The 20,902-nt window shown below is 35.6% G+C and overlaps 1 protein-coding gene and 1 long non-coding RNA gene across 2 annotated transcripts in view; one reads left to right on the top strand and one right to left on the bottom strand.

Moving 5' to 3' along the window:
* Positions 1–20,440, top strand: part of LOC147071347 (RNA helicase aquarius) — a 163,512-nt gene extending 143,072 nt beyond the window's left edge. Inside the window, exons 9-27 of the mRNA XM_085947925.1 lie at positions 1,339–1,450; positions 2,989–3,202; positions 3,944–3,992; positions 5,164–5,399; positions 5,515–5,732; positions 6,021–6,190; positions 6,808–6,939; positions 8,083–8,223; positions 8,332–8,423; positions 9,384–9,582; positions 11,434–11,632; positions 12,285–12,409; positions 12,578–12,738; positions 15,518–15,785; positions 17,243–17,414; positions 18,086–18,256; positions 18,421–18,618; positions 18,835–19,011; positions 19,723–20,440. Coding sequence (XP_085804051.1) covers positions 1,339–1,450; positions 2,989–3,202; positions 3,944–3,992; positions 5,164–5,399; positions 5,515–5,732; positions 6,021–6,190; positions 6,808–6,939; positions 8,083–8,223; positions 8,332–8,423; positions 9,384–9,582; positions 11,434–11,632; positions 12,285–12,409; positions 12,578–12,738; positions 15,518–15,785; positions 17,243–17,414; positions 18,086–18,256; positions 18,421–18,618; positions 18,835–19,011; positions 19,723–19,944 — 3,256 coding nt within the window. The 3' untranslated portion in view covers positions 19,945–20,440. The remainder of the gene's footprint in view (positions 1–1,338; positions 1,451–2,988; positions 3,203–3,943; positions 3,993–5,163; positions 5,400–5,514; positions 5,733–6,020; positions 6,191–6,807; positions 6,940–8,082; positions 8,224–8,331; positions 8,424–9,383; positions 9,583–11,433; positions 11,633–12,284; positions 12,410–12,577; positions 12,739–15,517; positions 15,786–17,242; positions 17,415–18,085; positions 18,257–18,420; positions 18,619–18,834; positions 19,012–19,722) is intronic.
* Positions 12,940–19,552, bottom strand: LOC147071348 (uncharacterized). Its single transcript, XR_015070751.1, has 3 exons — positions 19,016–19,552; positions 15,244–18,611; positions 12,940–13,249 (listed from the first exon to the last, which is right to left on the bottom strand). It is a non-coding gene; the product is annotated as an uncharacterized LOC147071348 (long non-coding RNA).
* Positions 20,441–20,902: the final 462 nt, after the last annotated feature.

Here is a 20,902-nt window from a genome sequence, read left to right as displayed (position 1 = left end):
AGTTTATTTCTAATGTAGTTATTTGTTATTAAAAGTATTTTTTCTGTTATATTTTCGTTTTTATTTTATTTTTCATAAAAATTGATAAAAAAATCAATCCCGAAAGTTTCGGGATTATGTTAATCAATCCCGGGATTCATAGGTATCGAAAATAGCTCGGGATTCCGGGATCCCGGGATTGGAATCCCTAGTCATTGTATTAAAAATGGTCCTGGATTAACAGCCGTAGTTGTTTCATAAATATGAAAAATATTAGTAACGTTTTAAAATAAAGAAAATATTTTTTTTAATATATATTATATTAAATCCGCAAGGAAGGCACTTAGGTCGATACCTCAGTGGTTGGTTACAATAGTCACCCAGTAAGCGAAATATGTGTGTTCGAATCCCACAAAAATAATATGTACGTTTCTGATATTTTACAAGATATTTATTTTCAATAAAAAATCCTACATTCTTAAAGTTAGTCAAATAAAAAATAATCAATATTAAAAATTAGTTATACATTGATTGAACTGGCTGTTACGTGGTAGAATTCCATTATAATTATGCTCAAAATTTTCATTTTAAAGTACCTAATTGTAACGGTTTTGAAACAAAGTAATTTTTATTAAATAGAACAGAAATAAAATAAATTTTATTCTATTTTATTGATTCGTTTATGTTGATAGCTGTTTCGGGTTATAAACCTGTTCCGAAGATGGTTTTATAGCCCGAAACAGATGTCAACGTACATAGAATTAACAAAAATAACTTTGTTTCAAAACCATTCTAGGTATAATACTTAGGTACTTTAAAATGAAAATTTTGGGCAATCCTATTACTTTGTTTTAAATTAGAAAGATAACACTTTGTTGATGGAATGTAAAAACATCCCCATGTTATTATATACGTAGCCATCATCATCATCAGACGAAGGTCTCCCCTAGCTCTCCCACTCTTCTCGGTCACCAGTTCTTTGCTGCCACATACATCCACCGAGCTTTATGAATTCGTCTATTCAGCGGGTTTTAGGGAGTCTCTGTGGGTACCATTGCATGACAGCATTTGTCCAGCCGTTGTCCACTCACCGAGCGACATGTTCATCCCATTGCCATGTAATATACATATTGAACTAAATCTGCCAGGAGGCATATGGGTTGACAGCTCAGTAGTATTCTATTTGCCCTTCAAGCAGAATATGTATGTTTGAATCTCACTTGATCCAAACCTAATTAATACAGGGGTAGCGAGAAAACAAAACTTAAAATTGAATCATTTCAGTTTTTCAAAAATATCATCTGATTTTATACCTAAATACATAACATCTTCCAACTTTTGTAATGTTGTAATTTTTAGTGTTGACAAGCTTCGTGCGATTGCGACTCATCTGAATTTGGTGCCGCCCGAGGGATCTGAGCACGAAGCAGAATGGCACCGACTGGATCAAGGATTCCTACGAGAACTTTTGGTCAGTACCCAATTCAGTGACTGGTTTCCAAAAACCACAAATAGATATTTCACATTTTTCTGAAGTGTAAAATATCCATGCCGTACAACTCTATTACTGTATTTTGAATATTCAGTTGCAGCTTATGTCACAGACAAAATTTTGGAAGAGGGCATCCCAAACCTGTCATAAAATACGATTAAATAATGCATGAAACAGATACGTATGCACATTGATTTGGTTACTCAAATTAATTAAATGTTTAGTGATGTGGTTGAGGTCACCAGTTTGGATGAATGTGAAGGTGAATGAGCGATGGAGGAGTGAAGAACTGAAGTATGAAGACTGGTAGTTGCTGGTGGAGATGGCGAGTTTATTTGATAGATTGACAGGCACAGTGATACAGTAGTAAAAGATAATAACGAGGTAATATAGACACCCATGGTGGCCGCGCGGCTTAAGCGTTGGACTATCACGCCGTGGGTCCCAGGTTCGAATCCTGGGTCTGGCAAGTACACATATTGTTTTTCAATTTGTGTGTCAGGGTATGGACCTAATAGGTTGAGCAAGTGGCTGACATCCATTTCTCGTAAAAAAACAAAACCTTTTAATACAAACCTCTACTCTGTGGAGGCCCATATGATCCTATTAGGATCGGACATGGTTTAAAAAAAAAAAAAAAAGTATAGAGTGGTATTTCTCGATGTGAAGTGAGTTTACGAAGTGAGACATTTGTTCAATTGTTCTAGCTTTTTATTTAACCCAATACGGTTAAAATAAATGCTTTTGGTGAGAAAAACATTTAAACATAAATAAACATTAATAATGTTACTGAGTTGAAAAAAAGTGCTTAAGTAGGTACTTACAAGAAGTAATTTGACTGTGTGAATTTTGTATGCAAAAGAATATACGTAATGAACGACTTGTTTTTTTCCTTTCTCACCGAGTCAGCGTCATACAAAACTGTTGATAGCCTGTAAACCATTAAATAAATAAATGATATTAATTTGAGAACTGGGTCACATGGATCCGATGATTTCCACACATGCACATTGTAATAAGAATGAAAAAAAAATGTACTGAAACTGGATTGGTGTACTTTCTATTGTTGAGGGTCTCGAAATCAGTCACCACCTGAAGCTACCGTGTACCTTAAACTGCCACTGATTTTAATTCCATCTAGCAACCGGGGTCCCATTTTTTTCAAAAATAAAATATTGCATTACTTATTTAATTTTAAATTAACATATCGAATTACAAATTCATTGTACAAAAGCACACAATCTCATACATAAAAATGAACTATTACATTCACATGTAAATGTCGATTGAAAGAATGTCCGAGGCGTTATATCTATAACGACATCTGACAATCAAAGAGTAAAAAAATGCACCATAGGACAAATAAATAGTAAATGTTATGACCCGCCGGTAAAGCAGTGTTCTGCAATAGCTGACCTCTTGTATATTCTTTCTCTGCCATCAAGTTGAGCCGCAGTGAACAGACCTATTAAAATTTTCTTTCTCATAGTAATGATATTACTTTATTTATTACCCAGATCTCCCGCCATTCCCGTCGAGCCTCCCAGCTGGAAGAGCTGAACGCCATGCCACTGTATCCGACGGAAGAAGTGGTCTGGAACGAGAGTGCTGTACCTTCGGAATACTATAGCGGAGAAGGTTGTCTGGCACTACCCAAACTCAATTTGCAGTTCCTGACGCTGCATGATTATCTGCTGAGGAATTTTAATCTCTTTCGATTGGAGAGTACTTGTGAGTTATGAAATGTAATTTCTCAAATTATTTTCTCTTGTATTGATGTCCTTTCCCATCTGCACATGGAGATCACAAATCGTATCTTGATATTGGATACCCCAGTGGCGAAGGGTGGAGGTATAATATAAGGACGTGAAAAGTGCACACTAAACTTTGTCAGTCAAACGTATTTGTTTTCATTGAACTAATAATTCAATGTGTAGATAGTGTTTGTTGGTTATTAAACCTGCTTAATCCAAGCCCTAGTAGATAATAATCTATCTATAAAATATCTAAAATTATGCCATTGATTAAACCATACATAATTTTAGATATTTTATAGATAAAACAATATTTTTTATCGATTATGGTTTGGTTTAGACATAGGTTAATTGAATTTTAAAAACTAACCAATACCACCTGCAATTTAGTTTAATGAAAACGGATAAGTATGACTGACAAGGTGTACATTATTTTTGTCAGATCTCTTCTTGACATCTCTTCTTCACTGAGTATGATGAGAGGCTGCATGATTTGCTCTGTCATCTCCTCGTTAGTCTTAAAGTTATGCACATTCAGTATCCGCCGCAGACATCTATTCTCGAAGCTCAGTATATGTTTGCTGTTCTGAGTTGTTGTTATGTGCCATGGCTCATTACCGTCAGAATGCAAGTGTCAGTTAGGCGGCATTTGGTTTATATACCACCAAGAAATCATTAAGAGATGTCAGCATAATTAACGTTTTTTGTCTATTTTCAGATGAGATTCGGCAAGACATTGAAGATGCCATTAGCAGATTATCACCATGGTAAGATTTTTAAATTAAACATTTAGAAAATGAACAAACCACACAATATTTATTTGTGCTGTATCGTTTTACTCGAGTATAAATTTTACCTCACTGAAAGTGCCGAAAGCCATGAAGTTTTCAGTCAAAGCACACCGTCCTTATTTTGTACTTCAATGGATTCCTTCACTTCTGAAGAATGCCTTTGATTTAAACTTAGTATCATGGTTTCTTATCCTTTCCTAATATACAAATACATGTGACAATGGCAAATATGTTGAAAAAACCTTCTTTTATAGAGATGAAGCCTAAGTGTATGAAATTGAAACAAAAAAAAGACCAATTGTCCACTAATTAAGTTAGCTACAAGTGACTGCATTGCAGGTTTTTCTGCAGGAAACGTCACACTACTCCTATGACATTTATTTGCCAATTTGCAGGACTTGTAAAATGACAATCTGTCACTAATGAGTAGATAAGCAGTTACACTTCAGCATAATTATTTAGTTGAAAAATCATGTAAAATTTGTGTAAAACCGTTTATAACTGCACTCGTTTATGTAATCATAGTCAACATAAAAAATGGCCGCCATTGTGTATGTAAGAAAATCGGAACAGCAACTGAATGATCTTAATATTTGTGCAGTTTACGAACTTAACCATACTTTATAGGCTTGCATAATAATTTCATAAATAATCAGACTCCTTCTAATTACATTCCAAATTCTTTGGAATGGACGAATAAATAGTAAAATTTGCAATGAAAGGTATGAACAAATGTTTATTTATTCTAATGTATTCCGGAAATTAAAAAAACTGCCTTCGTCCATAATTAGTCTGGATAATCGAGGTAATATTGCATATATATAAATGTATAAAACTATTTATAACTGTAGTCGAGTAAGTGATCAAAATGAACATAAAAAATGGCAGCCATTGCGTGTGTCAGAAAATCGGAATGCCAACTGAGTGATGTTAATATTTGTGAAGTTTACCAACTTAATGCGTTTGCTAAATAATTTCAAATGTCATAACAGAAATAATGTGTAAGGCTCCTTTTATTTTTAGTCCAAATCGGCAATACAATGAATAACTGTAAGATTCTTTAAAAATAGTTGAAAGGTTGTGTCCTCAGAGTTGGGTATGAGATGTATTTTCACTTGAAAAGTATTTTCTTTTTTGTTGTTTTTAGGAAAGCCGAAGACAGTGAAATATTCTATGGTGGATGGGCTCGCATGGCTCAACCAATCACTGGATTTGCGGTTGTGGAAGTGGCCAAGCCCAACATCGGTGAGAGAAAACCTTCGAGGGTGAGGGCTGATGTCACAGTCATCCTCTCCGTCCGAGGAGACATCAAAACTGAATGGGAGAATCTCAGAAAGCGAGATGTCTGTTTTTTGATCACAATCAAACCAACAAAACCAATTGGTAAGGCAAGATAAATGTAGTAATAAATCAATTGATTGCTAATCTTTGCTAATTCAATACTCTGCTCCCAGTAGCCTTTATCAGAGTTTAGATTTCAAATATAATTTTATTTCAGGTACAAAATATGACCATAGGGAACCCTTCCTGCCACAGACGGGTGTGGTGTGTGTCCGAGGATGTGAGGTTGAAGGAATGTTAGATGCAGGAGGGAGAGTTATCGAGGAAGGGGTGGCCGAGAAACCTCAACTGCCCGGAGACACGAGGACCTTCAGGGTGAGCTTGGACCCTAACCAGTACGCTCAGGATTTGGACGAAGCCAGCAAGGGGAAAGAGGTTTGGAAATAGCATGCAACATTTTCTTTTGTGAATCGCGGTAAGGCTTGTAAACTTATTCAATATTATGATCGGGATGATTGTTTTTTATAAACATGACCGGTGAATTTTTATAAAATTGCAAAAACTAAAAATAAATAAATTCGATCTTCGGGGCCTTGAACAAATTCTGTGTTATAATTTATCACTTAATCCTTGTAAGAAAGTGTCAACATTCTACACATTCTACCGTCCATTCTAAAGTAATCCCTAAACCCAGGATAGTCAACATGTGCAATATTTTTCCAGGACGTTTATGAGTCATTCAATGTGCTGATGCGCCGTAAGCCGAAAGAAAATAACTTCAAAGCCGTCTTGGAGACGATCCGAGAGCTGATGAACACGGAGTGCGTCGTTCCCGACTGGCTTCATGATATTATCTTAGGCTACGGAGACCCTGGTCAGGCACATTATGCAAGGTATGATTTCAGAATATTTCATTAATAAATTTTAATATTTTATAATTAACTATTTCTTTTTATTCAAACGAATAATTCACAAGACTTAAGAATATATCATTCTGATTATTGAACATATATAATTTAGAAAAACACTTTTCTTAGATGTAACTAGTTGCATATTGGAGAAATTCCACGACGTCGGTTAGTAATCGAAGTAATAGTAAATAGTTACCTACTTTGATTTAAGAAACAAAAATCGATTGCCAAAGTAGCTTGATTTCGAAGAGCGCTGATGAGTAGGTATTAAAAGTGACCAATAGTTAAAATTTGTCGCAATTAGTATGTCACGCCGTAGCATATAGGTTAAATGCGACGGAATGGTGCGTAAACCCGTGGAGATGCAGGGTTCGATTCCCGGCTGGGGTGGCTTACTTTTACGTTATAATAATATACTCTCTCAGAAAGTGTTTTTCAAAATTATATATATTTAATATTTTGTTTAATCATGAAAATCGATTTGAATCTGCTGAATGAAGGCATCTCCAGACAATTTATATTACTCTCTTTGCAACATAAATACTATCATTGAATACCTTAAGTGCCTTAAGATATAATGTTTTTTAATGTTTTTTCAGAATGCCGAATGAGATAGGTATGATGGACTTTAACGATACATTCTTGGACATGGATCACCTACGAAAAAGCTTTCCTGATCACCAGATTAAGACAAATACGAACGATCCAAAGAAACTCATTCGGCCCTTTAAGTAAGCATGCAGTCACTACTGGCTTTTCAAATTACCTATTACCTCGCTGGGAAATAGATTTTCCGGGGTATTTTGAAAATTTGGCAGTAGAAACTACTCTCGATTTGACTTGTTAGGTCATCGTTGTACTTCGTAGTATCTTCTTTTGTTATGATCAACAAAAACAACTTAACAAACAGAATGTAAAAATGATGAAACAATAAGAATAAAAAATGTCAATAACAAATGGCAGCAATACTTCGTTTACACGTGCGTGGATTTACTGATGACAGTAACATAACAAAAAAATGCATGTGTAAACGTATTATCGTGCAAATTGCAAGATTGCATGCATATATCAAAACAGTTCAGAAGCAGATGTATCTGCGCCTGCGCAGTAGAACGGTAGAGGCACCTGCCAAATAGTACCTTACAATGACAACATTGCGTCTTGCTTTCTCTTGAAGAATGAGATTGGTGGGACAGTCAGAATTTCTACGTCTAAGCAGTTATTATCGCGATAGTTTAAAATACACACTATTGGTGCAAGTAAATCCATGCATGTGTACAGGCGCTATAAAGCCAAGCTCATATGAACGATTAATGTCGGTCTTTCAACAATCAGATAGTATGAATGTGGCTTTGTATGTAGAAGAACGCACGAATGATCACAAAACCGGCCGATTTTAAAATATGTGTCCAATCACAGATTTCTGACTGATAGCGATCAGCTGAGTTTGTTACAGGTTGATTTATGCAGGGTTTAATTGAATTATAAAAACTAATCACGCCATCTACAATGTCTATTCTTAGTTCAATGAAAACAAATAAGTATGTCTGACATAGTTTAGTGTACACAATTTATGTCGGATCTCCACAGCTTACCTCCACCCTTCACCACTGGTATACCCCCCTATTCAATGGATCGCGGGTTTGAATCTCACGAGTGGGTTACATTGGGATGTTTTTTCAATCACTATGTATGTTTTCATCCAGCTCATGAACCCAACGGGTTGAGGGAATGACTATTTGATGGTAGTAACCTTCTCGTTGTTAAGGTTTTTTCATTATGGTTAATCTATCGTCTAAAAAGTTAATCTCAAATGACATGGCTTCTAGATAAATCAATACGATATCATGTAATGCTTTTCTGATTGTTACCAGGCTCACTTTTGAAGACGTGCTCCGCAAGAATAGTGAAGGTGAAGAATCTGAAGATATTTCTAAATCTAAAAAGAAAGCCATCATGGTTGAACCTCATGTAACGCCGAGCAGAGGACCTTATCTCTTCAATGAACCCAAGAAGTAAGAAACAAAGAAAATTACAGAGTAAACTCTGTAGAGTAAATTGACGTTATGAATCATATAATATATTTAACATTGTGGTTATTCATATATTGTTTGTTATTTCAGGAACGCAATTCTGTTTACACCGACACAGGTAGAAGCAATCAGAGCGGGAATGCAGCCTGGCTTAACTCTGGTTGTTGGACCTCCCGGAACGGGTATGTTTAGTCTACTTATATCAAAATAATGTTACTACCTACAGTAAAATCTCGTTAATACGAAAACTCAAGGGCGGACGTGCTCAGCATGGGTCAAAATGGAGCTTTTATTCTATTTTCAAAGCATGATCCTGGATATTCATTAAACGTTGTAGATAATCTATTTATATAATTTTGAAGCCTTATTATCCTTTATATTTATTTTAAACATTTGATGACTGCATAAAGTATTTTTATTACATAAAATAGTATTCTTTTAAACCTCATATGACACACTACAAACTTATCTGAAGAATGGCCAAAAATGGAACTACGAACTACCATAGGACGCCAGATTTGTCAGATTTTGTCCAGTTACGAGTCTTGATTGGGTAGTTTTCGACAGTGGCTCCCCCATCCCATTCTTCAGATAAGTTTGTAGGTCTGTACATTTGTTTTTACTGTTTTTTGCTATAAATTTTGTATTTTTTTTAACATACCAACATAATTTAAACTTCATCGCTTCATAATGCAATTAGTGATCTAGTGGTGTGGTGCCGGAGCCCGCTGGTCGATGATCTGGGAGTTTTTTTCAGGCTGGAACGTGCTTCGGCACTTTTTCAAACAGTTTTCGTCAATATTATGTTTCACACAATAATTTTGAATCAGGTGTATGATGGCCGAGCGGCTTATGCGTCGGTTTATAATGTCGTGGATCCCAGGTTCGAATCCTGGGTCTAGAAAATTCACATATTGTTTTCAATTTGTGTTGGTCCACTCTGTGGAGGCCCATATGATCCTGTTAGGATTGGACATAGTCAAAAGAAAGAAGAAAATATATAGAAAATTATGTCGATCTTACTTTTAGCTTGGAAAATAAATCGAGATAGATATATTTACATGGAGTAAACGTGGTTTAAAAAAACCAGTGACCTGGCACTTAGCACTACATCACTGAGTAAAATGTGTTTAAACTCACAGGTAAAACTGACGTTGCTGTACAGATAATCTCGAATCTTTACCACAACTTTCCGTGGCAACGGACTCTGATCGTGACACATTCCAATCAGGCTCTCAATCAGCTGTTTGAGAAGATCATGACCCTCGATGTGGACGAGAGGCATCTTCTACGTTTAGGACACGGAGAGGAGGCACTCGACACCGACAAAGATTTCTCAAGGTATATTGACTGAATAATGTTAAAGATCCCATATAATGAGCATTTACTACTGAGCATATCGTCTCTGTTCTGGCAAAACACACTAACTGGAGAATACTAGTTTTGAGTAATTTGACTTTGAAGTTGAGCCGTTGCCCGGAATAATGTTGTATCCAACAATATTCTTGTTTTGAGAAAAATGGAAAAAATTAACCAGTTATGTTTTGCTACATTTTATATTTTAAATACAATAAACATACAATTCTTGAGAGTTTTAAATGTAAAGTGGCGAAGAAAGGCAATAAAATTTGGATTTATTACAAAAAAATATAGTAAATTAGTGGAAAAATGTTGTATATGAAAATTTCACATACAACATTATTCCACAAAATGTATTTTATTCATTCTGCTTCACTCAATAGTGCCTTAAAAAAGGCAGCATGCTCATCTAACATGAATTCACACATGTCATTGAGGTCTATGAGCTTAGAATTATCTTCGTCTGCTTTCTGAACATAGCGTGCGACATTCGACTCTCAATACATGAGACGAGATGATGACTTTGTCCATTGTGATTCAGTAACCTGAATGCTAATTGAATATTTGTCTTTATATTAAAATCGAGAACACATCCCGGATTAAATTTTTTTTGGCACAAACGTGACCTTGCAAAATAGAACTAGGAACGATTTAAAAAAATTGAAACAGTATTAGATTAAGCTACACTATATAGAGAACTACAATGCCAGCATTATTATCAAACAACATTTTCAATAACAATATGGATAAATCAATTGAATACAATCGATTAACGTTCGACATATTAATAATATGTCGAACGTAATAATTTTATTCATGAGATCAACAGAACTGTCAAATCGTATACAACATTATTCCACAAAACTGTTTCGACGGGTAAATTGCAGGCTTAATAATATTTTTTCTGGATAAATACTCTTTTCCTACATCCTTCAGCTTCCTAGCTTTGATATTTGTCCAGCTTAAAACATTAGATGTCCGTTTTCTTCCTTTATTCAAGTGAATTATACCACGCTCCGTGATATTGACGGATAGCGACGCCATTTTGACAATAGCATATACAACGTTCTTCCACAAACCAATAACTTTAAAATGCTGCCACAAGCCTAAATATTTTTTTTTTGCCATACTACCTACCTTAAATGATGCATAAAAACATACCCAAAATTATTCCATCAATAACTCAACATTGACAATTTTGTTGGATACAACATTATTCCGGGCAACGGCTCAGTTGTTAAAATGTTTGAAATAATGGTCTATCATGTGAGTTTATTAAGTAATCGTAAAAAGGATGACTTTAAAATAAAGACATTTTCACAGAAGGTTACACAGAAGGTTTCCAGACGGTAAAGTTTGAAATAAGGAACATTTTGGTACTAACTCAATATGTCATTTTTTCGAATTAGTGTTTTCTGCCAGAACAGTGACAATATAATGAGCATCTACTGAGAGTGTTGTGGACAGTTTCTGAGAAAGTTGCATCACAGGTCTTTGATGGGGACAGTTTTGTGTGAAACATTTTACACATTGTCACTTGGTTGTCGGTTACCTGTGATCCTCGGACTTTAACCTTCACGCAATCGATACCTGTCTGCTGCATTTTGAATGACTCCGTACTTAGTCACTGTCTGTATCCTTGATCTCAAAATAAATACCGTTCTCCACAACAATGTGCTAATAATTTGAACTAGTCCTACTCAGTCTCCTGACCATCGCCTGGTACGCTGACAACTAGGTGCCCATAACATACATAATAAAATTTCTTCATTGCCATCGATACCTACTGTTAAATCTTGAACATAATAAATTTTGAATTAATTATTTTGATAGATATGGACGAGTAAACTATGTTCTGGCCAAGCGTTTGGAGTTACTGGAGTCAGTCCAGCGCCTCCAGGAGAGCCTGGGCGGAGAGGGAGACGTGGGAGCCACGTGCGAGACGGCTGCTCACTTCTTCCTCTACCACATTGTGGCTCGCTGGGAGAAGTTTACCTCTGTATGCAAGCCCAAAGGATCTAAACAGCAGAAGGTTTGTGTAGCTTTAAAATCCTAGTATCATTCATTCTATACCGATGCTGTTGTCATTGTCAAGTCAGTTGAACAAATCAATGTATAGAAGATAAATGTCAATCTACATGAGTGTTTTACGTGTCTAGTATGTCAACATTATCCAGGAGTCTGATGATTTCGACACTACCGGAGCATTAGCAACGCTGGTTAAACTAAACAAAACTTTTCTCAGTGAAATAGTCTTTGTGATAATTCTATATTTCATCGCCTTGGTGATGATTACATCTATTTATCCCACATCTGCAAAATTTGGCATTTGAAAGTATATGAACTAAACACATATATTTCCCACTAGCAATTTTAATAAAACCAAATATCTTATTTCTCTTCACCACTATAAAAATTGGTATTTTAAGAGTTGTTTGGTCAAATAAAACCGTTTTTATAAATCCAGCTGGAATAGCTCTATTCACCACCACTGCAACAATTTATGATGGATGTTTGACATGAAATAGGTTTTATGTGAGGTTGAACAGCAACCAACAATTTATGACTTCAGTCACTGATTGCTCACTTCAATACGTCATAGTATGACAGAAAATTAAACCATTTTTACTTTAAATAAACTGTGGAACCTATCTACATATACGAATTATAATATTTCTTTTCAGGAAGTTCCTGTCAATCTAATATCAGCAGAGTTTCCATTCAATGGTTTCTTTGATAATGCGCCGAAGCCACTCTTCAAGGGAAAGTCGTATGATGAAGACATGGGAATAGCTGAAGGATGTTTCAGGTAAATTTAGACCTCTTTTGCAATGGCACAACAGTTTATATTAAACCATGAGCTCCCCCATAACTTTCTTCCTTTATACTTTGGTTTTAAACCTCTCCGGCCATGTAGTGCTATGAAAGATTAATAATGGCTCGTGTTGTATTAAAATTAATTATGATTTTGTTTTAGGTATATCGAGAGGATATTCGAAGAGCTGGACGAATTCAGGGCTTTTGAACTGCTGCGTTCTGGATTGGATAGGTCAAAATATTTACTTGTGAAGGAAGCAAAAATTATTGCCATGACTTGTACCCACGCTGCTTTGAAGAGGAAGGAGTTGGTGGATATGGGTAAGCCTTGTTCTTTTTCTCAACCCGATTCTGTGCCAAAGCGAACTAGTTCGCGGATATGGCCGGGCATACAGTGCCTGTCATACAAAAAATGCGAACTTATTCGCCTGTCTTTGAAGACAGAATGCCAGTCTCAGGCGTTTGTTTTGAATAATTTAAAATTCGGAAGAATACTGGTCTAATAATGAGACATTTAGCAAATGATTGGTTAGTGTTTATGATAATCTTTCAATATATTTAAAAAATAAATAAATAAGGTTTATTTTTGCTAAAAAATTCGCGGCCTCTCACTTTCCGCCATACAAAATCTTTCGGCACAGATCAGGTTTTAAACCACAAAGTTTGTTTGTAGAGTATGTTTCCACTGGAAAATGCTCTTTCTCTGTTGTCCATCCATGTTTTAGGAGCATCAGTACCTGCATCCATATTTCTTCTGTATCAGTTAAGTTAGTTCAATTCAGTTCATTATCTAAGACGAACATCTATACTTAACATCGCAAGAGCATTTAGCCTGTCTTGAGTCATTGTATTTCTCAAAAATGACTTAACCTTTTCTAAAGTTGAGAAACAACGCTCACTTCCCACTGAAATCATCGGGATTGTACAAATTATTTTTAATAGGGTAACACTTTTGCCAAATACTTCCAGTAAATTATTATTAATGAAAAGTTGAAGTATCAATAATGCTCCAACAGTAACGTAAAAATCTTCTCTACTGTATAAGACTATTAGTTCATTTTTAAGTTTAAATTTGTCACATTAATAATAATTATTCATTATTTATAATTAAGTATTAAATTACCCGATTTAAAAAAAAATCATTTACTAAAATATAAAGCCAGCCGGCTAGGTAGGCGGCTAGCTCTCTTCAGTACACATTTTAAATATACGTATGATTTTGAAATGATTAATGCGAAACATAGCTGATAATTTGGCATAATTCGGTCGCGTTGTTTACGGAACTCTAACTGTGACCGCCGATTTTTAAAAATTCATTGCGTGCGGCCGCATTGTAGATATGTTTCAGACGATGAATATTTACATATTCCAAAGTTTTAGCGTTTTCCATCGAGTAATAAGATAGTTATAATAAAAGTTATAAAAAATAAATGTCACCTCCGCGCATTGCCAATCTGCCCCTATGTTAAACGTCGAACTGCAAAAAATGATATAAACTTTGCAACGAAGGAATTTCGGCACATTTAACATGATGAGTGACATGCTTATTGAACATATTTAAGCCGAAACGTCGATATTGAGTGGAAAAAATTAATATCTTCGGTATTTTCTTTAAAATCAGCCCATGTCAGATTCAAATCGCAGAACGTTCCCGCGACACGACAGTGCTGTGATCTGTCATATAAAATCGCAACTTCGTTTAATGAATGCATTTTCACGATACCTACGATGACGTTATTGAATTGAATCGTCGATTTATGCTCTAAATTCCCATTGATGACATTCTGCCGCTACGGCAGCTATCCAAGGTAGGGTTGTATCGAAGTATTAGCACTTATTGTGATCCAAAAGCAGTCTTTATACTTACCCACCTATAGAATAGATGATGCGCCGATGTGAATAATAATTGCTTCATGAATTCGACTCGGAAAATTAATTCCCATTAAACTATAGGACAGTGGGTAGTTATCGACATACTACCTACACAATTACCTACATAATGATAAGGTTAATGATACCTACCTAATCTCAAAATGACCACAAAAGAAATGGGGCCTTTTTATCGTACTTACTTATCAAAATAGGTACCACCTAATCTCAAATCGACCACGAAATAGGGCCCCATTATCGTTTCAAATAAGAAAAATTATAAATAGGTAGGTAGGTACCGTTCAATGAATGAATACTTGGCTGAGCTAATAATGTCGGCCAATGCCGCGTGGCCTAAGCGCTTGTGTTGGAATATTTATATCGGCCAGTGTATGATTTTATTGTCCGAACGCCGAGTTAAGATTTGTGTACTATGGCATTATGTACAGGCAACCTCCTGAAGAATTAACTTGGAAAACATCATTTCCAACGAAGATTCATGTAGTCTTATAGAACTTTGTTGGTTTTGATTCTACTAGCCTCATTTGTCGATCTAAATTTTTAAATGTATGCGTGAAAAATAGTGTAAATTCAAGGTACACTTTGAATTTTGCTCCTTGGCATGTCTCACCGATGGAGGCATGTGTGTATTGGTCGCGTCTCATTGGTGTAGTTACGTGTGTATTGGTAGACGGTGGCGTTGGCGCGTCGAAATCACATGTTCGAATACGCGCGGAATTCAAAATGATTGATTTCGTATAAGTTTCCGATATCGCATTTTGCGGAATACATGGGGGTTGTATATTATATATTTTTATTTAATCGATGATGGGAGTGCAGTGCACACTTTGCTCCTTTACTAGAGCCGTCCCTGTCTCCCACATCTGTAAACCTTTTATCTTACTCTACCGCTTGCCGCAGAGATTATAAGGGTGCCGAATACTTTCTCACTCGCACTTATGCATCGTTTTTGTTCAGGCCTTGAGTCAAACCATTTTTTTCCTTTTCATTTATCAAGCAGTACCGTGTTGCCAGTGTAATAAAGCTTTGAATGACTTATGCATATAATGACAATAATAACTCATTTGTATTGTACTTAAATTATGTTACAATATCTTTTTTATACTGCACTCATGAACATTGAATAAATCGGAAGAGATGGCACAGCCTTGTAGAACACCGTTTTACATTCAAAATTTATATCAACTTTTCTAATATTCTTTTGTTACAGGTTTCAAATATGACAACATATTAATGGAGGAGTCGGCCCAAATTCTGGAAATAGAGACGTTCATTCCGCTGCTGTTGCAGAACCCCCAGGACGGCTTCTCCCGCCTCAAACGCTGGATTATGATCGGGGATCATCATCAGCTGCCGCCCGTTATCAAGAACATGGCTTTCCAGAAGTATTCCAACATGGAGCAGAGTCTCTTCACCAGGATGGTCAGGCTGGGAGTGCCGACTGTGGATCTTGACGCCCAGGGCAGAGCCAGAGCAAGGTTAACAATATTATCTCGATGGCTTACTTTAATTGTGTTCATATGTTTATCCAACGACTTAAAAGAAAACTTGGTTCTATAGAGATAGGGGTTAAATAATTGAGTAGCTTGATATCAAAGTAGGCCAAACGCCATTTACAAAATTTTACAGGAGACTCACAAATATGTGTGAAAAGTGTCTGTTTTTCATATAACATACCAACTTTTAACTCAAAAATCTCTATGAAAACTACCGTTTTTGATACTTTTAGTGGATTTTTTGAAAAGAGCATCACTTGTACTACAAAAATCAATTAAAACATACATTTTGTTAAAAATGGCGTTTGGCCTACTTTGATATCAAGATACTCAATTCATAGCATCAAACGTAAAACTCATTAAGTGCAATAGTTAACATTGCACTTAATGAGTTTTAATTCTGATTCAATGAAAAGTGAACGTTTTTAGGGTGATTCAATCTGCTACAATAACTCTCGCATTGCAGATTCATTCGTAGCAAACATTACACTGTTGTGCTCTGAGATTTATTTGCCAGGGCTGTAATGAGATAGAAACACATTGCATTTGTGACTCTGGGACAACTGGACGCCAGGACAAATGGCCGCCGCACTGTCAAATGAAATAACTATTATTAATGAAATAAACAGACGTTCTTTATTGTTTGATACATAAAGTAGAAGAGGAAGTTTAATAAATTTCTATCTATTGGTAGTTTTAATTTTTCTTGATCTTAACATAATGTTTTTTATTGCAGATTGAGAATTATTATATCCGACGCTTCATATAAAAGTAAAATAGCTTTCTTCTCGTTAGAACTCAAACATATGCACAATTAAATCATTATTTACGTGTGCATATTTAAATTCTCACTAAGTATTAAATATATATTTTAAAAGTACCTATAATTCATGTCTATTTATTTTCGAATTTCATTAGATTGCGTAGCGCCAGGTTATCCCAGTGCCAAGTCGTCCTAGACCCTTTGTGTTATGTCTAGTCCATAGCAAGATACATCTGTACACACAAATAATAGACATTGTATAAAAAAAATTATGTGAACATCTGATACGCCCATGATTTTTTTTGTATTCCACCGCAGGTCTAAACCATTATTCACATACAGATGTTCTTGGTCTGGACTAAGTAATACCATCGCAAGAGAAGTTTTTTTATACAATGTTTCTTCCATATAATAGAAAGTAAAAACTGGCTGCAATCTTATTTAGAATGCCATGTTTGAATGTTGTCAAATCGTTGAATGTTTATTTTTTTATGGCTACCAATTCAACCACATTAAAAAATTTCTGGAATCGCTATCAAATTTTGTAATGTGAATCCCTCTAGGTATCGTCTCTCTTTGTGTTGTCCTTTTTCTTATATATGTTAATCATTTTGTTAAATATTTTAAGTCTGTGATAGAAGTATTCGGTGTCATGCGTGTCATTTGTTTCCATCAGCATATGCAACCTCTACAACTGGCGTTACAAGTTACTGGGAAACTTGGGTCACGTGTTGAACCTTCCGGAATACCGAGCGGCTAATGCAGGCTTTTGCCATGACTTTCAACTAGTGAACGTGGAAGACTTCAACGGTGTCGGAGAGAGTGAACCCAGTCCATACTTCTATCAGGTATGTGACGATGGCTTGATAATTATTGTTCACTCGCAATTAATAAGTCCAGAGAAATCTTACTGAATCAATGAAAGTAAAATCAAAGGAAACTTCATACACGTTTTCTTGTGGTCAATACAATCCTTGTTCACCCGATGAGTAAATTTTCTTTTAAATAATTCTTTTTACTTTTTTGTGGATCCATTTACAATCCTTAAATAGTGTTTCATGACGCTGTCTATCGTGCGTTTAACCCATTTGATAGTGCCATTGAGATTGACGTATTATTACTGTTTAGTGTCCTTTGGGTACCACTGTGTGACTGTGTTTGCCCAGCGGTTGTTCACTCGCTGAGTGAGATATTTGACCCATTACTATTTTATCAGTTTGTGCAATCATCATGGCAATTGGTAATACCAATTATGTATAAGCAAAAACGTGAAAGAATAAATAATTGATTATTTTTATTATTTTAGTTTTGATGTGTTGGCTATTTTTTAAAAATTATTGATTAGCTTGTAGTTTAGTTATACATAACACAATCTTAAGTGACAGAATGCTCACCATTAGGAAATGAATAAGTTATTAAGTATCACATCGGGTGTATCTATTATCGTATCTGTTCAACTGTGCTCTTTCAAATGAGAGATAATCAAAGTACTATTGATTGTTTATGCTATTTTCTGCAGAACTTGGCTGAAGCCGAATACGTGGTCGCTGTGTTCATGTACATGCGGCTCATTGGTTATCCTGCAGAGAAGATTTCAATTTTGACAACCTACAATGGACAAAAGCATCTTATAAGAGACGTCATAAATATTAGATGCGCTGACAATCCACTGATAGGAAGACCTCACAAGGTAAGATTTGTTGTTGAATATTTATTCACCAATTGCTTCTTCTTTGTCCTCACCTAACGGAGATAGAATGATTATTCATACCGTAACCTCCCCCTTTTCAGTTACCTTCCACTATAATTGCCAATCCAATAGTAAATTCGTTTAATTTACAACTTTTTGACTAGGTGACAACTGTTGACAAATACCAAGGTCAGCAGAATGACTTTGTGCTGGTGTCACTGGTCCGCACGCGAGCCGTGGGTCATCTGCGCGACGTGCGACGTCTGGTGGTGGCCATGTCTCGTGCGCGCCTCGGGCTCTACGTCTTTGCACGCGCTTCCCTCTTCAGGAACTGCTTTGAACTGCAGCCCACATTCTACCAGGTAAGAAAATATGTATATGACATCGTGTAGATATCTTCAGAGTAATATCTCCAGATTTTTTTGATTGGACTCTTCGTTTGAACCTTCAAAAATAGACTAATCACTATGTCAAATGTTACTTGTTTAATGAAACTGGACTCATCCCCAAGATTTTTACATTTATTTTAAAGGTATTTATATTCCAAATATATATATTTTATGATTATTTCTTTTCAGTTGATGTCTCGGCCTCTCCAATTGGAACTGTTCCCTCAGGAGAGACATCCTGTGGGTAGATTGGCTGACAGTCTTCCCGGTTCAGCTCCCCTGGTCGTCAGAGACATGCAGCATATGGCGCAGTACGTCTACGATTTCTACATTGATAAAGTCAAATCAATGAAAGACAAATTTTACGTACGTGTATTATTTAAATGTTTTTATATTATCCACCAGGCTAGTTTTCCAGTCAGATTCAATTCCTAACGAGAGACAGAAAACAATATGCTGCAAATATTGTCCACTAATTGTGTTGTGTATCCTTAGCCTTGGGTGTGCAGACGTGCCTAGTATAAATAGAAATTCACATGTGCGTCCTTAATGTTCATTTCAAAAATTGCATGTATTAAAATAAACTGAATTTTTAATTTGAATAACTTTAATTGAATTTTAAATATTTCAGACATAAATTGCAAGAAATGAAAACATAAAACCGGATAATAATTTTTTCCAGTCGGGTCATAGATTTACTGTACTAAAATAACAAAATGCAAATGTAAACACGTATTATCGTGCAAGTTGCAAGACTGCATGCATGGATCAAGAAAGTTTAGCGGTTTCTGATTTTTCACATGATACTTGCGTGACATGCAGTCCTATATCTTGAGCAGATTAAAAAAAAAATAATAGTCAGAATATCTCAAAACTATAGTGGAAACTACTAAAATCAGGGTTCATCTGTATGTGTTTTGATTTCGACCAAAGTGTTTTCATGTATCAAAATTACTTATATTTCAAATTTACATGTTATTATTTACCCACTGTGTTGAGTGAATAGCTGATGATCAGTCGTATAAAAACTTTTGCAAAAATGGTACCAATTCAGATAACAATAATTTTATATTACAGCAATCAAAGAAGGAATGGTCGGCGCCTGGCGAAGCGGTATTGCAGAAAGGTCCTCAGAGGTTTGTTCCACAGCATCCGGGAGCCGATAGAGACTCTGACAGTGATGGAGAAGGCCCGAGCGTCAAGCCTAGCAAACCCAAGAAGGCCAAGAAGACCAAACCTGAAGATTCAGCCAAAGATTTTCAAGTCACAGAGATTCATAATGAAATCGAAGACATGTAGATCTAACAATATGATTGTAGTATCAATAAAAATCATCTTGACTGCAATGTGCTTAGTGAGGGTCATAATGTCTGGCCAGTCCTTTAGGATTGAAACATGCACAAATTTTGGATACGGGAAGATGGCTTTCAAAGCGTCATTAGTTTCTTGAATTGCCTTGCAAGATTTATTCTGTGTTCCTTATTGTGGTTATTGGCCGACGATCGCTAACAATTGTAATTTGATGACCGAGATAGACATACATAGTTATCAAGTTCCACCACTGGTAGAATTACGTTATACAATTTAATGTTTAATAATAATTAAGACATCTTCATTCCATCAAATTTACTTCCACGGATAGTTGAATATCTGCATATATTTTCCGTAGGGTTTCAAAGACATGATAACTTATAGATATCATATCTCATTTTAGTAAATTATTTTTTTATACTCATTGTAAAATGCCATATAAGTTATATGTAATCAAATATAGTAAATAAAATTAAACTTAAAATGTCTTTTAATTATACACTTTCATTCCAGCTATGTAATTATCGACCTTAATTCCAAAACAATTCTTGGCAGGCAAGAAAAATTGCCATATGACTTAGGAAACTACATACAGACACAAATTTAGATTGGACATCTTCTCGAAGCCTGTGTGGTTGATTGTTTCACTTAAAATATTTACTAAACTACTGTCATTGGGCTTTATGGCCTGTTGTAATGCTAAAAAGAATATATACCTATATATTTTTGTATATAATCGCATTCGTGAATCGGAATTTCATTCCTATTGAATGCTCTCACTTTTCACTCACACGCTCAATTTGGGGGCGGTTAGGGATGACTGCGTGATGACATCACGAGTGCTGGCTAACCACTCTCTGAATTATTAATATAAACGTGTATACTGTGTCCAAAATTACCTACTTCTATTACACCCGGTGGTGGCTGCTCTAATATTCATACAAGT

The sequence above is a fragment of the Rhyacophila brunnea genome, unplaced genomic scaffold (genome assembly GCF_057557595.1).
Source record: "Rhyacophila brunnea isolate RB1 unplaced genomic scaffold, BYU_Rbru_1.0 scaffold_20, whole genome shotgun sequence".
NCBI classification, from domain to species: Eukaryota; Metazoa; Arthropoda; class Insecta; order Trichoptera; family Rhyacophilidae; genus Rhyacophila; species Rhyacophila brunnea.
This window is presented reverse-complemented; position numbering and strand designations above follow the sequence as displayed.